The sequence below is a fragment of the Chiloscyllium punctatum genome, chromosome 17 (genome assembly GCF_047496795.1).
Source record: "Chiloscyllium punctatum isolate Juve2018m chromosome 17, sChiPun1.3, whole genome shotgun sequence".
NCBI classification, from domain to species: Eukaryota; Metazoa; Chordata; class Chondrichthyes; order Orectolobiformes; family Hemiscylliidae; genus Chiloscyllium; species Chiloscyllium punctatum.
The window spans coordinates 72,034,974-72,057,297 of NC_092755.1; the positions used below are offsets into that span (position 1 = coordinate 72,034,974).

The 22,324-nt window shown below is 41.6% G+C and overlaps 1 protein-coding gene across 1 annotated transcript in view; it reads right to left on the minus strand.

Annotated features, from left to right (window-relative positions):
• hip1rb (huntingtin interacting protein 1 related b) overlaps nucleotides 1-22,324 on the minus strand; it is a 142,065-nt gene that overhangs the window by 23,801 nt on the left and 95,940 nt on the right. The window contains exons 14-23 of the mRNA XM_072587407.1: nucleotides 21,731-21,914; nucleotides 19,188-19,276; nucleotides 16,209-16,325; nucleotides 11,543-11,644; nucleotides 10,305-10,499; nucleotides 9,219-9,366; nucleotides 4,392-4,478; nucleotides 3,341-3,448; nucleotides 1,944-2,080; nucleotides 157-267 (exon numbers count right to left, since the gene is read on the minus strand). Coding sequence (XP_072443508.1) covers nucleotides 157-267; nucleotides 1,944-2,080; nucleotides 3,341-3,448; nucleotides 4,392-4,478; nucleotides 9,219-9,366; nucleotides 10,305-10,499; nucleotides 11,543-11,644; nucleotides 16,209-16,325; nucleotides 19,188-19,276; nucleotides 21,731-21,914 — 1,278 coding nt within the window. The remainder of the gene's footprint in view (nucleotides 1-156; nucleotides 268-1,943; nucleotides 2,081-3,340; nucleotides 3,449-4,391; nucleotides 4,479-9,218; nucleotides 9,367-10,304; nucleotides 10,500-11,542; nucleotides 11,645-16,208; nucleotides 16,326-19,187; nucleotides 19,277-21,730; nucleotides 21,915-22,324) is intronic.

Consider the following 22,324-nt stretch of genomic DNA (forward strand, 5'->3'; position numbering starts at 1 on the left):
AAAAAAACAGTTCTAACAAAAGACCATCAGCCTGAAACAATATCTCAGTTTCTCACTTCAAAGAAGCTGCCTGACCTGGTGAATATTTCCAGCATTTAGTGTTTTTCATTTCATAAGAAAGGACTTTTCTTTCATTAGAAACAAATGCTGCATTACCTCAATCCTCTTTACTGCATCTTCGATGGCTGCAGATGTTTGTGCCATTTCCTTATCCACCATATCCCCAAGTTCCTCTTGTCTGATATCAATGCTTTTAGGCCTCAATTCCTGAGTAAAAGAACATTTTTAAAAAAAAATCTGTCAACTATTTAAAAAATTTAACCAGTGCTTATTCAAAATAGCTATAGATGATTATTCAGAAAATAAACCCTACTTCTTTTAAAAAAATACTTTGATTCAAGGTTCATATCCCAAGATTCCTTAACCAGCAATAAAAATGAAACATTTGATGGTAGCGAAATTAAAAGGTGGACCCCAACTTGATAAAATGTTAACAAATACAGTATCCTTTTCAAGAAGCATTTGGACTGCCACTTTCACTTTGCTGTACAGTAGGTCCCAATACAGAAAAGAGACAGTAAAATGCAGAGTTAGAATTCAATTTCATTCAAACACTCTCAAGTTTGAGTAATCTCTTCATGCCCATTTGCAAGAGACATCTGCTGGATTGCAACAGACTGCAGTGACAGGGTGGCATGGTGGCTCAGTAGTTAGCATGGCTGCCTCACAGCGCCAGGGTCCAAAGTTCGATGTCATCCTCGGGCAACTATGCGGAGTTTATACGTTGTCCCAGTGTCTGCATGGGTTTCCTCCAGGTGCTCAGGTTTCCTCCCATAGTCCAAAGATATGCACTTTAGCTGGAATGCCTAAAGTAAACTGCCCATAGTGTCCAGGGGTGTGTAGTTTAGTGAAGTAAGGGTACGGAGGCCGGCATCCGGTAATCAAGTCACCCATTATTTACATGTGACAGGGAGGGAGAGTGTGTGACAATGGGGGCATGAGTATGACAGTGAGGGAATGAATGCGACAGTCAGGGAGGAATTGAATGTGACTTGGGCTCTGACATCCAGCTCAAAGTCAGTCCCTAGACTGCGGAGACCTTCTGAATCTCCAGTTTCTTTTCTTTTCCTATTTTTTCCCCCACACTACTGCCTTACTGCTGTAGTACTTATTTTTTTCCCCAGCACCCATGTGTGTGTGCAGGTGAATCTCCAGTTTATTTTTGTCAGCAAGGGTTCCCTGATTGGCCCGTGTTAACAATCCCGACCAGGGATCACATAATCAATGAGATCCATAATAGCCTGGTTTCATTCATTACAGACTAGGTGGATTAGCCATGGGAAATACAAGGTTACAGGGATAGCTTGGTGGGGGAGTGGGGGATGTGGAACTGGGTGGGATGCTCTGCGGAGGGTCATCGTGGACTCGATGGGTCTAATCGCCTGCTTCCACGCTGGAGGGATTCTATGACAAGTCACTTTTTTAAAAAGGTGCAGGCAATTTGTTTGGGTCCTCAGATCTCTTATAAACTCATTTATTCTGGTGAGCAGCCACTTACAATTTCCCTCAAAGTTCTTCAAGTTTCATGGTGGGAGTAGAGATCTATGTGCAAAACTGCAAGCACAAGATATTAAAGATGCATGGAACGAAAGTGAGTCAATGGAATGAAGATGATCTCCTTAAATAATAGACCAAGTGCAAAGCCAATTCGCATTCCATGTGGCTTTCTTGTTAACTTCCAGAGTAGCCACACAAACAACAGTGAGCTGCAGACTGCACTCTGTAGGCAACTGGGCCTCGGGCCCAGCACTAGAGGAACACAGACACTGAACTACGGGATTCACTCAGTTCTCTACCCAGAGGAGCAATTGCAAGCGTTATTGGTTTTCTATAGTCTAGTAAGACATCCCATTCCTAGTTGAGGATTAGGGGTTGGTTGTTACCTGTCCAAGATCGAGAATTCTCTGCATTACTCTCCTCACTTCAGCTGGATCAGCGTGGGCAATTGACTGCCTATCCTTCAGATCATTCAAATAGCGTACACTCTCATCACCACACTCTCTACAGTTATCAGTCAGTCCTGCAGGAATGAAAAAAAAAATAGCAGAAAATTATTCTTAAAACTAACTGAGGGAAAAGTAAATTTTCAAAGTTAAAACATCTGCATCATCCATACTGCCTTCTTTACAGAGATCCTCAAGAATTGACAATGTTACAATCAGAGTTCTGAAACAGGACCTTCAGCCCAAAAGATGACACTGGAGTTTTGAAAAATATTGAATTATTTAAAGTCCTTCCATGGGATATGTGGCAGAGAGTTCTACAGATTCACCACTCTCTGGGTGAAGACATTTCTCCTCACCTCAGTCCTGGATGGCCTAATCCATATCCATAGGCTGTGACCCCTGGATCTGCACTCCCGTCATCGGGAACATCCTTTCTGCTTTTACTTTATCTAGTCCTGTTAGAATGGTATGAGATCCCCTTCATTCATCTAAACTCCAGTGAATATAGTCCTAACCAATCCAGTCTCTCATAAAGCGTCAGTCCTGCCATCCCAGGAATCAGTCTGATAAATCTTTGTCGCACTCCCTCCACAGCCAGAACATCCCTCTTCCTCAGAAAAGGAGGCCAAAACTTCACTGAATACTCCAGGTGTGGTTTCACTAAGGCCGTACACAACTGCAGCATGGCATCCCTTCTGTTGTACTCAAATTCTGTCACTATGAAGGTCAACATGCCATTCCTCACTGCATGCTTACTTTCAGTGGTAGGTTTATAAAGAGCAAGGTCTCATCACACCTCCAACATTCCCAATCCATCATCATCCAGAGAATAATCTGCCTTCCTGATTTTGCTATCAAAGTGGATAATCTCACATTTATCCACATTATACTTCATCAGCCCTGCATTTGCTCACTCACTCAACATGTTGAAATCAGACTGAAGCATCTCTGCATCCTCCACACAGTTCACCCTCCCACCCAGCTTTGTATTGTCTGCAAACGTGGATGTAATGCATTTAGTTCCTCATCTAAATCATCAAATCATTAGGATTTAAAGTGGATGTTTGAACAACATGGGCTGAAGATAAGGGTTAGCAAAACCACAGTCTCCTCCAAATAGTTTCATGGTCACTACCTGAGAGGAGTTGTCAATTGCAGATTAATTAGTTGAATTGAAATTTCAGCAGCTGCCAAGATGGAGTTTGAACCAGTGGCTGCAGAGCAGTAGCCTGGGCACTAGCCTAATGACACAATCCACTACGCTGCTTGGCAGCCTCTTCCTGGTGAAGGCGTTGCAATAAGAAATTCCAGGAGCAGATGGATTCAATACTTACTGTCAGCGTGATCAGTTGGAGCCAGATGTGAAGTGGCACTGCCGTTGACTATGGTATCTGCAGTCAGGTGTGCAAACCTGGTCAGTGCTTTAAGGAGGCCACTGGCATCTAAGGAACAAAGGCAAGCGATTTTATATAGATGCCCAAGGGGAAGATCCAAGTGAATGCTATACTTTGAGTGTTTCAAATCATATTTGCTTATCTGTACAGAGTATCACAGAGAATTGGGAAGGACAATGGAGATGTAAGAAATTCAAAGATGATGCTTGTTCAACAATAGTACAACAGAGGAACCTTCTTCACGTCTGTAATTTATCCTCGGATTAACCTTTCAGTATTATTAATCCATCATACAAAACTTTTATGACACTTCCATTAGATTTATATGAAATGATAGCTGATTTTAATAACCTCAGGCTCCTTATTGACTGAGTGTATTAATCACTGCATGGACTGGGACTGACACTGACACATACTGAAAAGTAAGATTCCGGAATTCTACCCTATGTCTGGGTCAGGTTTACACTGTGCATGGATAGCTGAAATTGGATTTGTTGTGCAAACAGTTCCCAATATCCACACTGTAAAGAAAAGTACTCAATCACCCTACTCCCTAGCCTAGTAACCCATTGGTTAAAGTGCACAGGCAGTTCAATTGAAGACAGGGTAAAGCTCAGCTGACATGCCAACACAGTGGACTCATCCAACAATGTAGAGGCTCACACATGATGAGGTGAACAAGGCACTGTTGGAGGACCAGCATCTACTGAATCTTACTACAGCCTGGTGTAACTGGGAAAGGGAAGGCTGTTGGGGGTGGGGGTGGGGGGTTAGTCCAAATAAACTTTCTGTGATAGACTTTGCTTTTAGGTGAAAGAGATCCAACTGGAGCAAGCATGTGTCCCAACCTCTGAGCTGGGAGGGAACAACAAGAGCCAAAGTGAAAAGTATGTAAGTTACTCACCTTTTGGTGGTCAGAATCCTAACTTCATAAAATCAACAAACATTGAAATTATTGGGGTGTGCTGTCCAGGAGATTGAGTGGTCATACCTTCCATGTTCTTCAAGTACTCAAAGTGTCCCTGTTCCATCAAATTCACCGACTCTAAGGCAGCTTCTGTCCTATTTATCAGGTAATCTAAAAGTAATGGAAGAAATCAAACTCCTTTAGTTTTTGATTCATCACAGACCTGGATGAGATGTATACAATCAAGTACAGGAATTGTGCACTCTCACATTTACACAATACCATGGAAACTACACTAAGGCCTGAAGGGGTCTCCAATGCTATTCTTAAAGCTCTGTTCTCATTTTTTGCTCTTGCCCTAAGGATTTTGTTCACATTAAAGTTAGTTTATTGTCTGGTGGTCCTCAATTAATATTTGGGTGATCAATTATGATTCCTCTTCCTCTGCAAGTAGGACCTTAGTATGCAAGAAATGCAAGGGGAACAGGGTAACTGGGAGGATGGGGAGGTAGGTTATGGAAACTAGGTCAGTTTATTAAAATTACTTGTGGATCTCTCACAACATCATTATGTGGATTTGGAGAATACATTTTGATATAATTTCTTAGCACAGCATGTTTTGGAAGCAGCCAGAGACCAGGTTTTAATAGACAAGGTACTGTGTAATATGACATGATTAATATCTCAGAGTAACAGCACCTTTAGGGAAGAGCGATCATAATATGATTGAATTTTACATCCAGGTTGAAAGGCAAAACAGTGGGTCTAAGGCTAGTATTTTAATCTTAAAAACAACAAAGATGTGAATGTGAAAGCTGAGCTAGCTAAAGTAAAATGAGACATTAGGCTAGGAGATAGATCAATAGAGAAGCAATGGGAGAGATATAAGGGGGTATTTCAACATCATCAAGATAACTGCATTCCTACTATAAAGAAAACTAGTGAGGGAAGACACACTATCTGTGGTTAACTGAAGAATTTAAGAATTTAAGCATCAAACTTAAGGAAAAAGCATACAATTGCACAAAGCTAAATGGATGGTCAGCTGACCAGTCAGAATATAAAGAACAGCACAGAATGACTAAGGTTAACTAGGACAAATGAGCATGAAATGAGACTAGTCAGAAATTTAAAAACAGGAAGAGTTTCTATAGGTATCAAAAAGGAAAAGAATAACATTTGTTCAATTTTGGAAAGGTTCCATTAGACTGGAAAGTAACAGATGTAACCTCTCTTCAAGAAAGGAAGGAGACACTAAACTTGCATATCAAATGTCATGGGGAATGAGTTAGAAGAAGTCACTAAAAAGATCATAATCGGGCACCCAGATAAATTCAAGGAAATTAGGAAGAGCCAGCCTGGATTTGTGAAAGTGAAATCATGTTTAATCAATTTATGGGAATTCTATAAAAGGTGCTGTGGACGAAGGAAAACCCTGTCGATGCAATGTATTTTGATTTTCAGAGGAAATTTTCAAGCTTCCACATCACAAATTAGGAGCACGTGATATTGGGGGTAACATATTAGCATACATAGAAGGTTGGCTATTGGCAGAGAATATGCATAGATGGGTCTCTGAGATTGACAGGATGTGATGCGTGGGATCCTGCAAGGTTCTGTGCGGGAGTCCTTACTTTTTACAATTTACATTAATAACTTAGATTAGGGAATTAAAAGCATGGTGGTTAAATTTACAGAAGATAGGCAGGTAAGTATTATGTTTAGACAACATAGCTTAACCATAGTTTTCCGCACCCTTGATTGATTGATTAATTTATTGTCCCGTGTACCGAAATACAGTAAAAAAGCTCTTGTTTATGAGCAATACAGGCAGATCACAGGAAGCAAGAAAATACAGATCAAAGGTTGTACAAAAGCTTAGACAGAGGTATACAGGTTACATTGCACAGGACAAGATCGATGCCAGTAAGATCAGTTAGAATGTAAGTTTAAGAGTCTAGAATGTTTATAAGAAATGTTAGAGTTAGATCTGCTGTAGGGAGCTCACACAGAGTTGTACAGGTCTCGGCGCCATCTTAGGGAGTTAGGTGAGTGAATAAAAACCCGGCAGGTGTAGCATTGGGTTGGAAAACATGAGTTTTCACTTAGTCAGGAAAAATAAAAGAATATTACTTAAGTATCACTTGATGGTGAATGGCTGTGGAATTCTGAGGTGCAGAGGGATTTATGTGTTCTCGTGCAGGTCTTGCAAAAAGTCCATAGGCAGGTACAGCAAGTGATTAAGAACTGTAACGGAATGCAAGAGGAATTAAACATTAAGGAAGTTTTGCTTTAGTTATACAGGGCACTGGTGAGACCACACCTTAAATACTGTGTCCAGTTTTGGTTTCCTTTGAAAGATGGTAAATGCATTGAAGGTATTTCAGAGGAGGGTTACTAGAGGAGGAAGAGTGGACAGACTGGACTTGTTTTTATTAGCATTTAGAAGAGTGAGGGGTGATTGGATTGAAGTTTATAAAAGATCATGAACGGACTTGACAAGGTGGATGTGGAAAGGCTATTTCATGCTGTAAAAACAATGACTGCAGATGCTGGAAACCAGATTCTGGATTAGTGGTGCTGGAAGAGCACAGCAATTCAGGCAGCATCCAAGTAGCTTCGAAATCGACGTTTCGGACAAAAGCCCTTCATCAAGAATAAAGGCAGTGAGCCTGAAGCGTGGAGAGATAAGCTAGAGGAGGGTGGGGTGGGGAGAAAGTAGCATAGAGATACTCTATGCTATACCTCTATGCTACTTTCTCCCCACCCCCACCCTCCTCTAGCTTATCTCTCCACGCTTCAGGCTCACTGCCTTTATTCTTGATGAAGGGCTTTTGCCCGAAACGTCGATTTCGAAGCTACTTGGATGCTGCCTGAACTGCTGTGCTATTTCATGCTGTAAGTCAGTCCAAAACGAGGCATTTTAAAGTGAAAGGTCACCCAGTTAGGACAGATATGAGGAGAGCTTTGGTTCTGAGACACTTCAAAATAATTGAATAAGCAAGGCAATCTGGGGAACAGATAGGAATGGGAAATTCAAAGCACAAACAGATCAGACATGATTCAACTGAATGGCGAAGCAGATTTCAAGGGCCGAATTGTCTACTGTTGTTCATCATCTTCACTGTCTCTTCACTGTCACTGGGACAAAATGCTAGAATTCCCTCCCTTTTAGGTCACCTCAACTGTAGCAGTTCCAGAAGGCAGCTTCTCAAGGGAAACTAGGGGCGGGCAATAAATGCAGGCCAGCCAGCAATGCTGTTACCTCAAATAAATAAAAAGAAATCATTTGTTCACACATTGGAGGTGACGGTGAGGCTGTAGCCTTGTTATGTGTTGGCAACTGACATATTAGAACAGAGTGGACTATGGTAAATTACACTGTAGACTTTCTACTTCAGTGTGAAGTACTGAATTAGTATCTGACACTTTAGATGATAAAATAAAGTGGTTGGCATGTTGATTCTGTGAGGAGTTTCAGAATGTGTGTTGGACCTTTCCCAAGGAATTAATACTATGAAGCTAGCTCCAAAAATATCACTAATGAGGTGGAAGGAACAAAGGAAAGGTTGTTCTGCTATAATGCATGTATCGTCAATGCAAATTTGCTGTAAGGTGATTGACAAATTGGGGACACTGTTTCTACAGCGCAAATTTTTAAAACATGTATTAGCTGTAATATGATTACATCGCCAACAATTTAAGCATTCATTCTAAAGCGTGATATTTCTATAACGTGGGGTTGCACATCATATTTTCTAAGGACTGACTGTATACCAGTTCTGGATTAGTGGTGCTGGAAGAGCACAGCAGTTCAGGCAGCATCCAACGAGCAGCGAAATCGACGTTTCGGGCAAAAGCCCTTCAACAGGAATAAAGGCAGTGAGCCTGAAGCATGGAGAGATAAGCTAGAGGAGGGTGGGGGTGGGGAGAGAGTAGCATAGAGTACAATGGGTGAGGAAATGACCTGGGAGTTGCAGTGGGAGAGGGACTCCCTGAGATTCTTGTAGAGAGAGGAGGAAAACTTCTTCAAGGCAGGCATCCTTGCAAGAGGATTCACAGTAGGGTTAAAATCAACAAGGTAAAAACAATGACTGCAGATACCGGTTCTGTGGAGTTCAGTATTGGTATGGAAGGGTATAGAGCTCATCAACTATGGAGTAACAGAGGTAAGGAATGACTGAGTAACTACTGTCCTGTCATATAGCTCTGCTGGAATAAAATGGGAACAGTTACCACTGACTACAATATGTGCAAGATGACCCAAGACATCCAACAAACACCGAGCCTTTATCAAAGTTTCATGAGATTAATTTTAATGAGTGACAGACTGTATAGGACAATGCAAGTCAACCTTTGTTATAACTGTCTTACTCCTTGTAAGAAACCTTCCAGTCAGGTTTGCAAAGTCAGTTTGCATACAGGGATAGGAGGAGGGAATGTAATGTGGGGTCACATTCTCAGTAATACAGACATGCTGTAAAGAGCCGCACTAGTTCAAGAGACTAGGGATGACAACAAGAGAATCTTGTTTGAGTACAATGAAACATCACTCAGTAACTAGTTGTGTTAGAGAGTGGAACTTAGAATTACATGAAGAAATTGAACCCTTACAAAGGTTTATTGGCTATATCAAAATGTGCTTGGAAACTGTACGAGCCATAACCAATGACATTTTCAAACAAGTTCTGTAATTAGGTCACGCATTTGTAACTAAGTATTTAATGAACAATTTCTACTCACACAGTGCCTCTTTAAAATGAAACATTCTCTTGAATAATTGTTTTGTTTGCTTAGGAAATATATTCTTTTCCCACAAAGCTAACAAATTCCTTGTACATCAATGGCCAAAGTGCCACATAACAAGAGACATGAAGATGTTGTTTAAGGAATTGATGGCAGCGTTCAGACCTGGTGAACTGGTGCATCTGATGTGCAGTGGATCGTCTAGTTTCGCCACTGCGTCTTGAATGATGTTCTCAGCTTCTCTTACAGTTTCCTGGACCAGATTGAACTGTTCATCCAGAAGCTTCTGCTGCAGCATCTGCTCTCGATTTGCCTAAAATATCAACCAACATGCAGTGAGCAGCTGTTACGTTTTCTGCATAAATGGAATTAGGGAAAACAGGCTCTGGGCCTACCTTTCTTATCCATCACTAGCTCAGCTGTTAACACAGGCTCTGTGCATATCAAATTACTCCCACCGTGCCTGCTATTGTTTCATAGTAACATTACTTCAGGCAGTTGACCACCTACTTCTTCCCATTTCACAGATTAATCCGTTTCCTCTCCTGCCTGAAAATATTTCCCACCTTTACATCGATGTTTTGCTTGAAATACTGTTATCTGTAATTCCTTCCAGTTCTCAAACGCCTAAATCCGAAACATTAATTTATCTCTTCACCGATACTTATTAGTATTCTGTTTAGATACAGATGATTCTCAGCATTTGTGGGTCTTTCTGTATTATACTGTTAGCCATGTCCTTGATGATTAAACAATCTAAAATTTGGACACAGCTTCAGGTAATAAACAAAGAGTTTGCATTTATAGAGAAAATGTTACAATGTTTCACAGCTAATCAAAGACTGTTTTGAAGTGACGATATAATCTAGGGAAACACAGCTGCTAAATTATGCACAGCAAGCTCCACAAATAGGTATTAGATTGATTTAGCTATTTTCAGCGACACCAATTTAGGGATTAAATGTTGGTCCAGATGTCAGAAAGATTTTCGCTGATGCTCATCGAATATTGCCATGGGACATTGGGGCAGGCAGAAAATGTGAAAAGCAGCTCCTCAGACAAAACAGCACCCCCTCAGTTCGGCCCCAAAGTGTCAGCCTGGATTTAGTGTTTTCAAGTCCCTGAGTAAGCACTAAACCCATGATCATTTGAGCTGGAGACAAGAGTGTGACTGAGCCACAGCTGATACTTACATAACAATTGGAAAATGGGTATCAAAAGCTGAAATAGGAATTGCTCTGGGATTCTGACCTTCTCCGTGAATTTGTCCTGGAGTTCTTCCAGTTCCCTCAAGCTCTTGTCTTTCTCAGTGCGCATCGTCGTCTCTTTTTCCTGAATCATGTTCCTCAGGGAATACGCTTCTGCTTCCTTTGAAGCCACTGTTTTTCTCAGGTTGTCCTTCTCTGCCTCCAGGCCCTGCAGCCTAGAATTCATCTCTGAGCTGGCCTGCAAACAAAGTGCCAAATCATGTGTGCGACAAAACATCACTAAATGGAACTCCGAGATCAGTTCACCTACTTCAGTCATGAAAATAAATCTTCACTTCCAAAAGAATTAAACACAGATAGGGAGCAATCTCTGCTACAGATGACAAAATTAGAACTCTCAACCTGTAACACACCCCCATCCTTTATACAGAATGATTCAAGAGGCCATTCAGCCCATTGTACCCATGGCTCCATAGCCATTTACAGTTGTCTTTATCCAACAATATTTATGATATTGACGATACTTCTTCTGGAAGTAATGTTGGACAGTCATGTTTGTGCCAACTTTGTCCCTTAAATCTTCCTCAACAAACATTAATGAGGAAGCGTTCCTTTTAAAGTAGTCATCCTGAGATCAATTTATTCACCTGGGAAATGAAAACCCAGCCTGCATCATGCAACGCAGCAATGCAGACCTGGCAGATTGTTGTTCTATGAGCATTTTATCGAGAGTCGTGGTGAGAGGAAATGTAATGAGTCTTCATACTCCTGAGCTAAAAAGGGGTGAAAAACAACCCCATTCACCACTCCATGTTGCTATCCAGTGGCTGATAGAAGAACATGCATGCACGTACAGACATAGAATCATAGTCAGAGATGTTCAGCACGGAAACAGACCCTTCGGTCCAACCTGTCCATGCCGACCAGATATCCCAACCCAATCTAGTCCCACCTGCCAGCATCCGGCCCATATCCCTCCAAACCCTTCCTATTCATATACCCATCCAAATGCCTCTTAAATATTGCAATTATACCAGCCTCCACCACTTCCTCTGGCAGCTCATTCCATACACGTACCACTCTCTATGTGAAAACGTTGCCCCTTAGATCTCTTTTGTATCTTTCTCCTCTCACAAATGTACAGGCTCACAATTAAATAATGGTTAACATGGATGAAGTACCTCAACATGAGTCAGCACCCTCTGGGGAAGAGGGGAAGGAAACAGAAGGAAAAAAATGCAACATTTCTACTGGGTCACCTTGTCACCTTCTACCTTGTACCTGTTCAGAGTTCCGCAGTGAGACCTGGATGGTAGACAGTTCCTCCTTACTTGCAGCCAGTTCCCTTTTCAGCTGTTCCATTACAAAGTTCTGGTCCTCTAGCTGTAAGTAGTGATATCAGAGAATATCAGAGAATATCATTCAGATATTGTAACCCAGCCAGGTTCCAGGACAAGGAAGACTGGCAAACAACTGCAATATGACAAGAGTTGGACTTCAGACAATCGTATCAGATAAAATTTGACAAGTGTCCACTGACATAACCAGGCTGTAACTGAGAATCTTAATGCAATGCAATCACATCAAGAACAATCAACTGAGAGATACCTGCAGATACATTTACATCATATTTAAACGGTTAGGGACCAATCCAGCAGAATCAAATACTTGTTTATGCTATTATTATGCACAGAGTTTACTGTGCAAGGAAGCAATGATTTAGTGTTTTATTGAATTATTTGAATGCCAATCCATTCATAGCCAAGTGAAACTTGGGTCAGGAAGCTATTTGACAGCTAAACTGAATCTTGACACTAGAGGGCACTATCTGATACAAAAAAACACCTCAAGCATGTGGTTTTGAGTCAAGGAAGAGCAAATTAACAAGCAGCACCCAGAAAGGGCTTGAGAGAGAAATAGATTACCCCATTTACAAAATGGCATCATCACATAGTAAAGAACTAACACTGTCAGGGAGAGATTTTATAGCATTTTGCAATACACCGCACTGGCAGGTTGTTGCAATAGCCAGTTTTTAAAACTGCAAATGTAACAAAGCTATGTAATGCACCACATAATAGGATTTTCCTCATTTGCATTCCATCATTTAAAATCATTTCAACAAGGATTCAGTAGCTACTTAATTCTGAGTTTCCCTGACTCTGATGTCAGAAAATGTCACTCTGATGGGACAGCTTTACACAGAACAGAATCAATATCAACAGAAAACACAATGGAAAATTATCGATGCAGAACACAACATTACAATGCAGCCTTTTATGAAGTTATCAATCACAGCTGCCCTGAGACTAATCTGGGGAGGTTAACTGCACCAATGCGCAATGGTACGGTACAGAAGAGTAAGTGAAGGACCAGCTTCTTTTGATATTAATGAAGGCTTATTATTTGACTCAGTGTCCTTGAGTGTGTGAACTAAGGCTTTTAGGAATCGCTATTGATTAAATAATTAAGTTAGAAAGAAATTGATCAGAAGAGAGCCTTAAATATTGTTCCCTAAATGAATTAAAGGATTGAAAGGTGCAGTTCTTGAATCCAGATAGATTTTAGTCGGGGACTGAAGGCCTCTCTGGATAGATCATTTCAGCATTAAAAATGAAATTCCACAAGAGTTTTCCTAGTTGCTTGCCAGTGATTCTTTGCAACCTTTTAGTAGAGTATATTTGCCAGGAAATGGTGTTGGAGAGACTGTTAGGTCTGTGGCTGATAAGTCCCCAGGGCCTGATGGTCTACATCCCAGGGTACTGAAGGAGGTGGCTGTAGAAATCGTGGATGCGTTGGTGATCATTTTCCAGAGTTTGATAGATTCAGGATCAGTTCCTGCAGATTGGAGGGTGACTGTAATGTTGTACCATGTTTTAAGAAAGGAGCGAGAGAGAAAGCAGGAAATTATAGACCAGTTAATCTGACCTCAGTGGTGGGAAAGATGCTGGAGTCAATTATAAAGGATGAAATTACGATACATCTGGACAGCAGTAACAGGTCAGAGTCAGCATTGATTTATGAAGGGAAATCATGCTTGACTAATCTTCTGGAATTTTTTGACGATGTAACTCTGAAGATGGACAAGGGATATCTGGTGGATGTAGTGTACCTGGACTTTCAGAAAGCCTTTGATAAAGTCCCACATAGGAGGCTAGTGAGCAAAATTAGGGCACATGGTATTGGGGGCAAAGTACTAACTTGGATTGAAAGTTGGTTGGCTGATAGGAAACAAAGAGTAGTGATAAATGGCTCCATTTCAGAATGGCAGGCAGTGACCAGTGGGGTACCGCAGGGATCAGTGCTGGGACCGCAGCTTTTTACAATATATATTAATGATACAGAAGATGGTATTAATAGTAACATTAGCAAATTTGCTGATGATACTAAGCTGGGTGGCAGGGTAAAATGTGAGGAGGATGTTAGGAGATTACAGGGTGACCTGGACAGGTTAGGTGAGTGGACAGATGCATGGCAGATGCAGTTTAATGTGGATAAATGTATGGTTATCCACTTTGGTGGCAAGAACAGGAAGGCAGATTACTACCTAAATGGAATCAATTTAGGTAAAGGGGCAGTACAAAGATATCTGGGTGTTCTTGTACACCAGTCAATGAAGGCAAGCATGCAGGTACAGCAGGTAGTGAAGAAGGCTAATAGCATGCTGGCCTTCATAACAAGAGGGATTGAGTATAGAAGCAAAGAGGTTCTTCTACAGCTGTACAGGGCCCAGTGAGACTGCACCTGGAATATTGTGTGCAGTTCTGGTCTCCAAATTTGAGGAAAGACATTCTGGCTATTGAAGGAGGGCAGCATAGGTTCACGAGGTCAATTCCTGGAATGGCAGGACTATCTTATGTTGAAAGATTGGAGCGACTGGGCTTGTATACCATTGAGTTTAGAAGACTGAGAGGGGATCTGATTGAGACGTATAAGATTATTAAAGGATTGGACACTCTGGAGGCAGGAAACATGTTTCCGCTGATGGGTGAGTCCCGAAACAGAGGGCACAGCTTAAAAATAAGGGGTAGGCCATTTAGGACAGAGATGAGGAGAAAATTCTTCACCCAGAGAGTGGTGGCTGTGTAGAATGCTCTGCCCCAGAAAGCAGTGGAGGCCCAGTCTCTGGATTCATTTAAGAAAGAGTTGGATAGAGCTCTCCAGGATACTGGAATCAAGGGTTATGGAAATAAGGCAGGAACAGGATACTGATTGAGGATGATCAGCCATGATCATAATGAATGGTGGTGCAGGGTCGAAGGGCAGAATGGCCTACTCCTGCACCTATTGTCTATTGTCTAGAGAGCAATGTGATTAGGAGATTTCAAATGAGAGGTACATATTGGGCAACTTAGGTTGATTGATGGGAAATCATTAAAACCATCAGAGAGACTTAACTGGATATGGTTCCATGGTCACTGTTCAAAATGCAGAAACGAATGAATGTTTGTCAAGGTTCTATGTTATACTGAAAGTCACTGAGGAGAAGCATTTTATTGCTTTAGCACTGAAGATTTTGGAAGATTGTAATTACTGAGAAATGCTGTTTGTATTGAGTGCTGGTTATTCATCTGCTTAACATTAGGTAAATAAATGTATCAGTTAGACTATGGCTCAAATCCTGATCTGATAAGATTGTACTGATGGTGTGGAGGTATTATGTTGGCACATGACGTCTCATAGGTTCCCTGTGTGATTTCATGATCTCACTACATTCACCTTACAAGGCATATACAAGGACTCACTCTAGTTCTAAGGAAATGCATGAACCCTTTATATGGCCAATGCATGAGCCCTTTATATGGTCATCACTGGTACTGAGCCCAAATCTACGAATCTATGAGTCTCAACTCTTCGACTGCGCATCAGACCAGAAGACAGAAGAACAGAAATAGGCCTTTTGGCCCATCGAGCTTGCTCTGTCATTCAAAAGCATCAGGGCTGATCCAAAATTCCTTATATTTACTTTTCTGCATTTTCTCCATAACCCTTGATTCACCGACAAATTAAAAAAATCTATCTCAGCCTTATATATACACACAAGAATACTGCTCCCACAGCTCTCTGTGCCAAAGAGTTCCAAAGAGTTATAACCTTCAGAGAAGAAATTCCTCTTCATCCCAGTCTTAAATTGGCACCCTTTTATTCTGAAACTATGCCCTCTGATCCTAGACTTTCCCACAAGGTGAAACATCCTCTCCGCATTTACCCTGTCAAACCCCTTAAAATTCGGACATGTTTCAATGAGATCACCTCTCATTCTTTTGAACTTCAGTTAGTAGAGTCCCCACCTGTTTAGCCTTTGCTCATAAGTTAATCTCTCCACAGCAGGAATCATCCTAGTGAACCTTCTCTTAACTGCCTCCTATGAAATCATATATTTCCTTAAATAAAGGTTCCAAAACTACTTCCAGTACTCCAGATGCTGTCTCAACTGCACCTTGTACAGCTGCAGTGAGACTTCCCTACATTTATAATCCAACCCCCTTGAAATAAGGGGCAACATTCCATTTATCTTCCTGATTATCTGCTGCATCTGTGTGTTAACTTCCTATGTTTCATATCCAAATAGCTTCAACTACCTTTGCGTTGCAGCGTTTTGCAATTTTTCTCCACTTAAATAATACTGTTCTTTTGTTCTCCCTTCCAAATTGAACATTTTCACACATTATACTCCATTTGCCAACTTTTTGCCCACTCACTCAACCTATCAATAGTTCTCTTTAAACGTTTTGCATCCCTCTCGCAACCTGCCGTTCCACCTATCTTTGTTTCATCTGCCAATTTGGTTAGAATACACTCGCTTCCTTCCTCCAGAGATCTGAACTGATACTGCACTCTGGGCCTGGCATTTCCAGGACTCAGTCTGGAGCATATTAGACATGATACAGTTACCTGGTTCAGGCACCTCAAAGCCCACACTGAGGGTTAAGCAGCTCAGCCTTACCTTCATCTCGGCTTCCCTTTTAGCTTCCTCCATGGCAAATTCAAGCTCTTGTTTTGTACGGGCCACCTCTTCCCGGGTCTGCTGTGTAACGGTCAGTTGCTTGGTTGTCTCAGCACTCTATATGTAGCAAACAAATCAAAATCCTTTTTCCATCATGGCGCAGTAACTCACTTATGATGCTGATGTTACACTGTCTGAACAACCTAGCCCAGTACAAACTCTGAAGATTTACAAATAACATTCAAGTAGTTTAAGAGCTCAGCACAAGCTTCTGTTCAAGGATCAGCAAGTTGAGAATCAGCCTGGTACACAGATAGCAGAAACCTGCGATCCTGAGGAGACACATCCTTGAATGATGATCATCCTTGATGATGACAAAGAGATTTACCCTGTACCTTATCAACTCTTCCCCTTCCCCAATACAACACTGAATCAGTTACCAATATGAATTATAAATCACACAACACCAGGTTATAGTCCAATAGGTTTATTTTAACTTTATCCACCCCAGTCCAACACCAGCTCCTCTACATCATGGTTACCAAGATGAGGCAGTATGATTCTGTCCCACTTTGCAACCAATATATGTTTCCGTGAATAGCTTTTTTTCCTAATCAGTCTTCAGATATGGGTGTCACTGGCTGGATCAATATTTATTTTCCATCCCTAATTGCCCTTTAAGAGGTGGTAGTGAACTGCCTTCATGAACTGCTGTGGATAAAAGAGGGTGGGTACACCCACCATGCTGTTACAAAGGGAGTTACAGGATTCTGACCACACAACAATTAAGGAACTGTAATACACTCCAAGAAATGTGTCGTAATGTGCATCAGTGAGTCACAGGGGTCAAGGTGCGAAAGTTGAATATCTGATCTATACTTGTTGACTAATCTCAGCTAATGCACCAATGCAAGATGAAGCAATGTCCAAGTCTCAGGCTGTAAGGAGGAAGACATAAGCTGGACCTTCCATTCTGATTGTTATGAAGTTGCTCGTAATGGATAAATGCTCTTGTGGAAACCATCAGGTTTGATTCTTTTGCAATTTCTAAAATGCAATAAAACGTTGAAATCCAACATTATCACAGAATAGTGGGGTCTCCAAATTAATGAAAATAATTAAATTGGCAAGTCAACTGACTCAAAATCTGAAGTTTCTGAATTCAGTGCATTGCTGGATTAACTAACACTGAATCCACGTAGGTCACGGCAATTTAGAAACTGGTTCATCCCGGTAATCTCCAGAAAAGGAAAATGACTAGAAAATATTCCATGATGCAATAGTTGTGGTAAGAGCATTGTATTAATCTTCAGTCATACCTAGTAAATATAAAAACACCACCATATGCGTGCCCCATTATCAAAGACCAAACATCTGATTAAAATCCATAAAGTCACAAATGCATAAGTGCTAACAACCTGCTCTGAATGGCTGACATCACTTTGATGATTCATGCAGATTAATGGGCCTAAATCTGATAAGCAGTAGAATGCACAGTGTTTTATGTTGCCAGGCACTAGGCACACAAAAAAGCAGAACTTTGTCACAACACATTATGTGCTTATATACAGTCTGGCTTTAATAGAGTGCTTCTTCAATGGGGTTAAGGGCAAGTTAATCATAGAATCATAAAATGGAAAAGGTCCTTTGGCCCATCGAGTCTGCACCAACAACAAACCACTCTGAATCTGCACTAATCCCCCTTTCAAACTCTTGGGTCCATAGTCTTGAACGTTCAGACAGTTTAAGTGTCAGTTTACCAAGTACTTTTTAAAGATTGGGAGGTTTCCCACTTCAACTCCCGTTTGAGGTGGTATATTCTAGATTCCCACACCCTCTGGCTAAAAATTATTTTCCTCAAATCCCCTCTAAACCTCCTGCCTTTCACGTTAAAAGTATGCCTCTTGTTACTGACTTTCCAACGAAGGGGAACAGCTGCTTCCTATTCACCATGTCCATGCCACTCAATCTTACATGCCTTAATCGGCTCCCTGCTCAGCCTCCTCTGCTCTAAAGAAAACAAGCTGAGCGTATCCAGCCCCTCTTCATAGCTGAAATGCTTCATCACCTCACATATATTAAGTCCCAGCTATCACTAATCTACCCTTCTGACCAACCCAGATAATATCCTCGTAACCTAAGACCTTCGGCCCCACTGTCAACCACACAGAGAATGATCAAATCATCTGCAATATTGTTCATCAAACCACCCCCCCAGTTTTCTTCTACATCATTGATATGTCATGGACAATATGGTACCCAGCACAGATCACTGTCATAAGCCCATGGACACTGGGGTCCAGTCACACCAATAATAAAATGTGTATGAGTACATTAATTTCCCATGAGACATTTAAAACTAGGTAAGTGTTGCACTTGGCTTTTCCTATCATTTACTTGCAACCAAAAAATAGCTTATATCCCACGCAGTCCATGCTACAAGCAGATACTTGCATTAGACAGGCAAACCAGCATTCCACCTTTCACAACAGCACCTGGTCAGGTTTTAATAGATACAGTTAATTAAGCAACACCTTCTAAAAAAAAGCCCTCAAACTCTGCCTAAAGTGGTTTCTAGATGGATAAATTCCAAACTGCAATCAGCTGCCCTAAGAAGGAAGGAACCTATTTGTATAACCTATTTGCAGGTTTTGATTCCAACATTGACAGCGACCAATTGGGTTTATGCTGGTTGCCATATGCATCAGTCACTGAACCCAAAACTAATTCTAAACCACAGTTTTATCCATCTCCAGGTTTTCCAGCTGATACATCAGAAACTGAACACTGTGTGCAGCAAACAGTGGAGAGTAGAGACATACTTCAATTCAATTTTCTCTACTGAGAGCCAGACTGACATTTCCAATCTATGAAAAGTAACAGGGCAAATTACTGTTGAAATTTGTTCAGCTGAAAGCTTTGCTGTCTTTAATAATGGATTACGCACCAAGTCACATCCCTCAGAAAGGCTTTTCTTACCTTTCGGAGGAGCTCAGCATGGGTGTTGACGAGATCACTGTGTTTTTCTTTCAGTTTATTGTAGCGTTGCTCATTTGCTTGTACCTTTTCTGCAAGAATAATTTGAGCGACATTAAAATAAAACTGGAACTCAGTTTCAGAGGGGCTAATGGATGGAGTAAGTGGATTCAGTCACTTTTTCAGAAGTTGCTTATTCAGTGACTCTTCAAGGAATTTCTTAATGAATTATGCTCATGGAGTGAAAACTGAATTTGGAAGAAGCACCATCGGATCCCTACAGTGTGAAAGCAGGTCATTTGGCCCATTGAATCCTCACAGACACTCTGAAGAGCATCTCACCCAGGCCCAACCCCCTACCTTATAACCTTGCATTTCCCATTGCTAATCTACCTGGCCCGCACATCCTTGGACACTGTGCAATTTAGCACAGACATTGCTAAGTCCATGCAGACGTTGGGAAAATGTGCTAACTCCACATAGACAGTCGCCGAAGGCTGGAATCGAACTCAGGTCCCTAGTGCTGTGAGGCAGCAGTGCTAACTACTGGGCCACCTTGCCGTCTCCAGCTCTCAATTGAAGTGTCAATAATATGGAGATAGAACAGACTACAAGAACAATCCTGGATTAGTGGTGCTGGAAGAGCACAGCAGTTCAGGCAGCATCCAACGAGCAGCGAAATCGACGTTTCGGGCAAAAGCCCTTCATCAGGAATAAAGGCAGTGAGCCTGAAGCGTGGCTTTATTCCTGATGAAGGGCTTTTGCCCGAAACGTCGACTTCGCTGCTCATTGGATGCTGCCTGAACTGCTGTGCTCTTCCAGCACCACTAATCCAGTATTTGGTTTCCAGCATCTGCAGTCATTGTTTTTACCTACAAGAACAATCCAACAGTCAAATTGAGTGTTATAACTTGTCTCACTGTGATTAAAACCTCAAGAAGAAGCCAATTAATACTTTGTGTATACTTCGATAACATTGACTGGGAACATTTCATTCACGGTGACTGGAATAACTGTGGGATTATCTAATCTCACTGCTCTACTCCTCTCATCCTTATCACAAACAAAAGGATTGGAAAAAAATACCATTCTGACCACTTATGTTTCTACTATCTTTGTGGCTTTGCTGCTCAGGTCACTGATATGCACGAGATACCTAGCTGGAGTACAGTGGGGAGAGGTACATCTTAGGCCTCCCGATGGCGGTCAGTTGCTGAGTCAGAATCCAGTTGCCCCTTAGCAACATTGCACCTTAGCTAATTCAGAGAGGGACTGCTCTCTGACTCCAAATGGGGAAGGCTGTTCTGCTCTGGAGAGCTGCACCCCCGTCAAGATTGGCCAGTGTCCATTTCTGATCCCTAAGGGTAAAGAGTCATAGGGCCCAGGCTCAGACCGACATTCAGTATTTTGGACAGGCCCAGCAGGGGTGGGGCAAGTTGGAGAGGGGGATCAGGGTTAAAGTAGGCGTTTGATCTTGGGGTGCGGGTGGTTGCCTCCTTTGGGTACAGGAAGGCCCCTAAAAAGGAGGTTCCTGACCTATTCTTTCCCAAAAATGCACAATGAAAGCTTCTGGGCTGCCAGTCTTGCCTCCACCATCGACTGCTGCATGTAAAGTAGTAGCAGAGGCTGAATGAAGTCCTTCAGTGGCCACTTTGCTTTCATTTTGTTTTTAATCACCCTGATCAGACATGTTATGACACATCTCTGGGGCAAGTGGGAACTGAATGTGGACTTTGTGGTGCAGGGTTAGGGACACCATTATCAGACCCCAACACCACAAATGGCCATTTCTCAAAATTGTCCCTAATTGGCCACAAAAGGGTCTCTGCTGACACAAGGATGGACAGACCTGCATAACACAATTCCCACCTGCTATAATATGGAAGGTGGGTTGGGGGTGCACAAGATGGTGATGGGAAGGGCACCCATTTTATTTTGCAAAATACCCCTCACCTCTAAAATCCAGTCCATGCAGTTGTTCACAAAAGTATTCTGGAATTTCCAGCTACCAATAGTAGCAGTTTTCCCTGCCCATTTACTCAGTGCTTGCCTTGGGCAAGATCCATTCTCTGACCCAGGGGCAGAGGCAAAGATGTCAACAAGGTTGGAAAAATGCAAAACATCCTTCCAATTAAAATAGTTAGAGTGTCAAGATTACTTGCTGATTCCATCTGAGGCATGTGATAATGATAGCTCCTTGCCCTGGTTTGTAGCTTGCAAGGTCAGCAACATATCATTGACATGTGAGGTTCATGAATTAGTTATTAAAAATATGACTTTAAGAATCACCAATCCTTGTTGGCATTGAGGCTGACAAAGAATGGTAATGAACAACGTTTAGGGAAAAACTAAGCCCTGAAACAGGTTCTAGACATGGAATGTGACGTCTCTGAATAGGACTGTAATTATTAATGAAGTAATAAGAATAGTAATCCTAAATATGGTATTAAAGCAGGGTGTGTTTAAATTGAGTTGAAAGGCACACCCATTGGATCAACAGCCTCCTGAAGCAATTAATGGCCAAGCATGGCGAGAATAAAACTCACTCTCTGCCTCGATCAACATAAACTGTGCTTTATCTGTATCGCATTTCTCCTTCCGCAGGTTCTCCAGCTCAACCCGCAGTTCCTCATTGTCAACCAAGGCCTTCTGCTTCAGTTTACGTGTCTCCTCCAGCTCGGCCTCCAAGGTATTAATCTGGGCTTTCAGTTGTGCAATGTACTTCTGGGCCTGGTAAAAACATTAGCACAATTGAAAAATCTCTCTGATGCAACTATCAAAACCTAAACATAGGCATTAGTCTCTTTCTGTTGGCTGATTAGTCACTAGCAAAATAAGTATTATCCTTTCCTGTGTTTACAATGGGTAACAAATAATGCTATTACAATCAATCAGGAGGTTTCCATTTCCGCTTTCACTAATTTGAAAGCAGATACTTCACTGTGTTTGTATCTGCAGGCTGCGTATTATCTGGTACGTAATGTCATTGAATTTTTTGAAGAGTTGACCAAAGTAATGGACAAGGGAATATCTATGGGTGTTGTTCATATGAACTTTCAACACGTAAGATAGAAACCCATGGAATTGAGAGTGTAAATCTCTGTTATGGCTGGTAACGTGGCAGGTGACAGAGAGTAGGG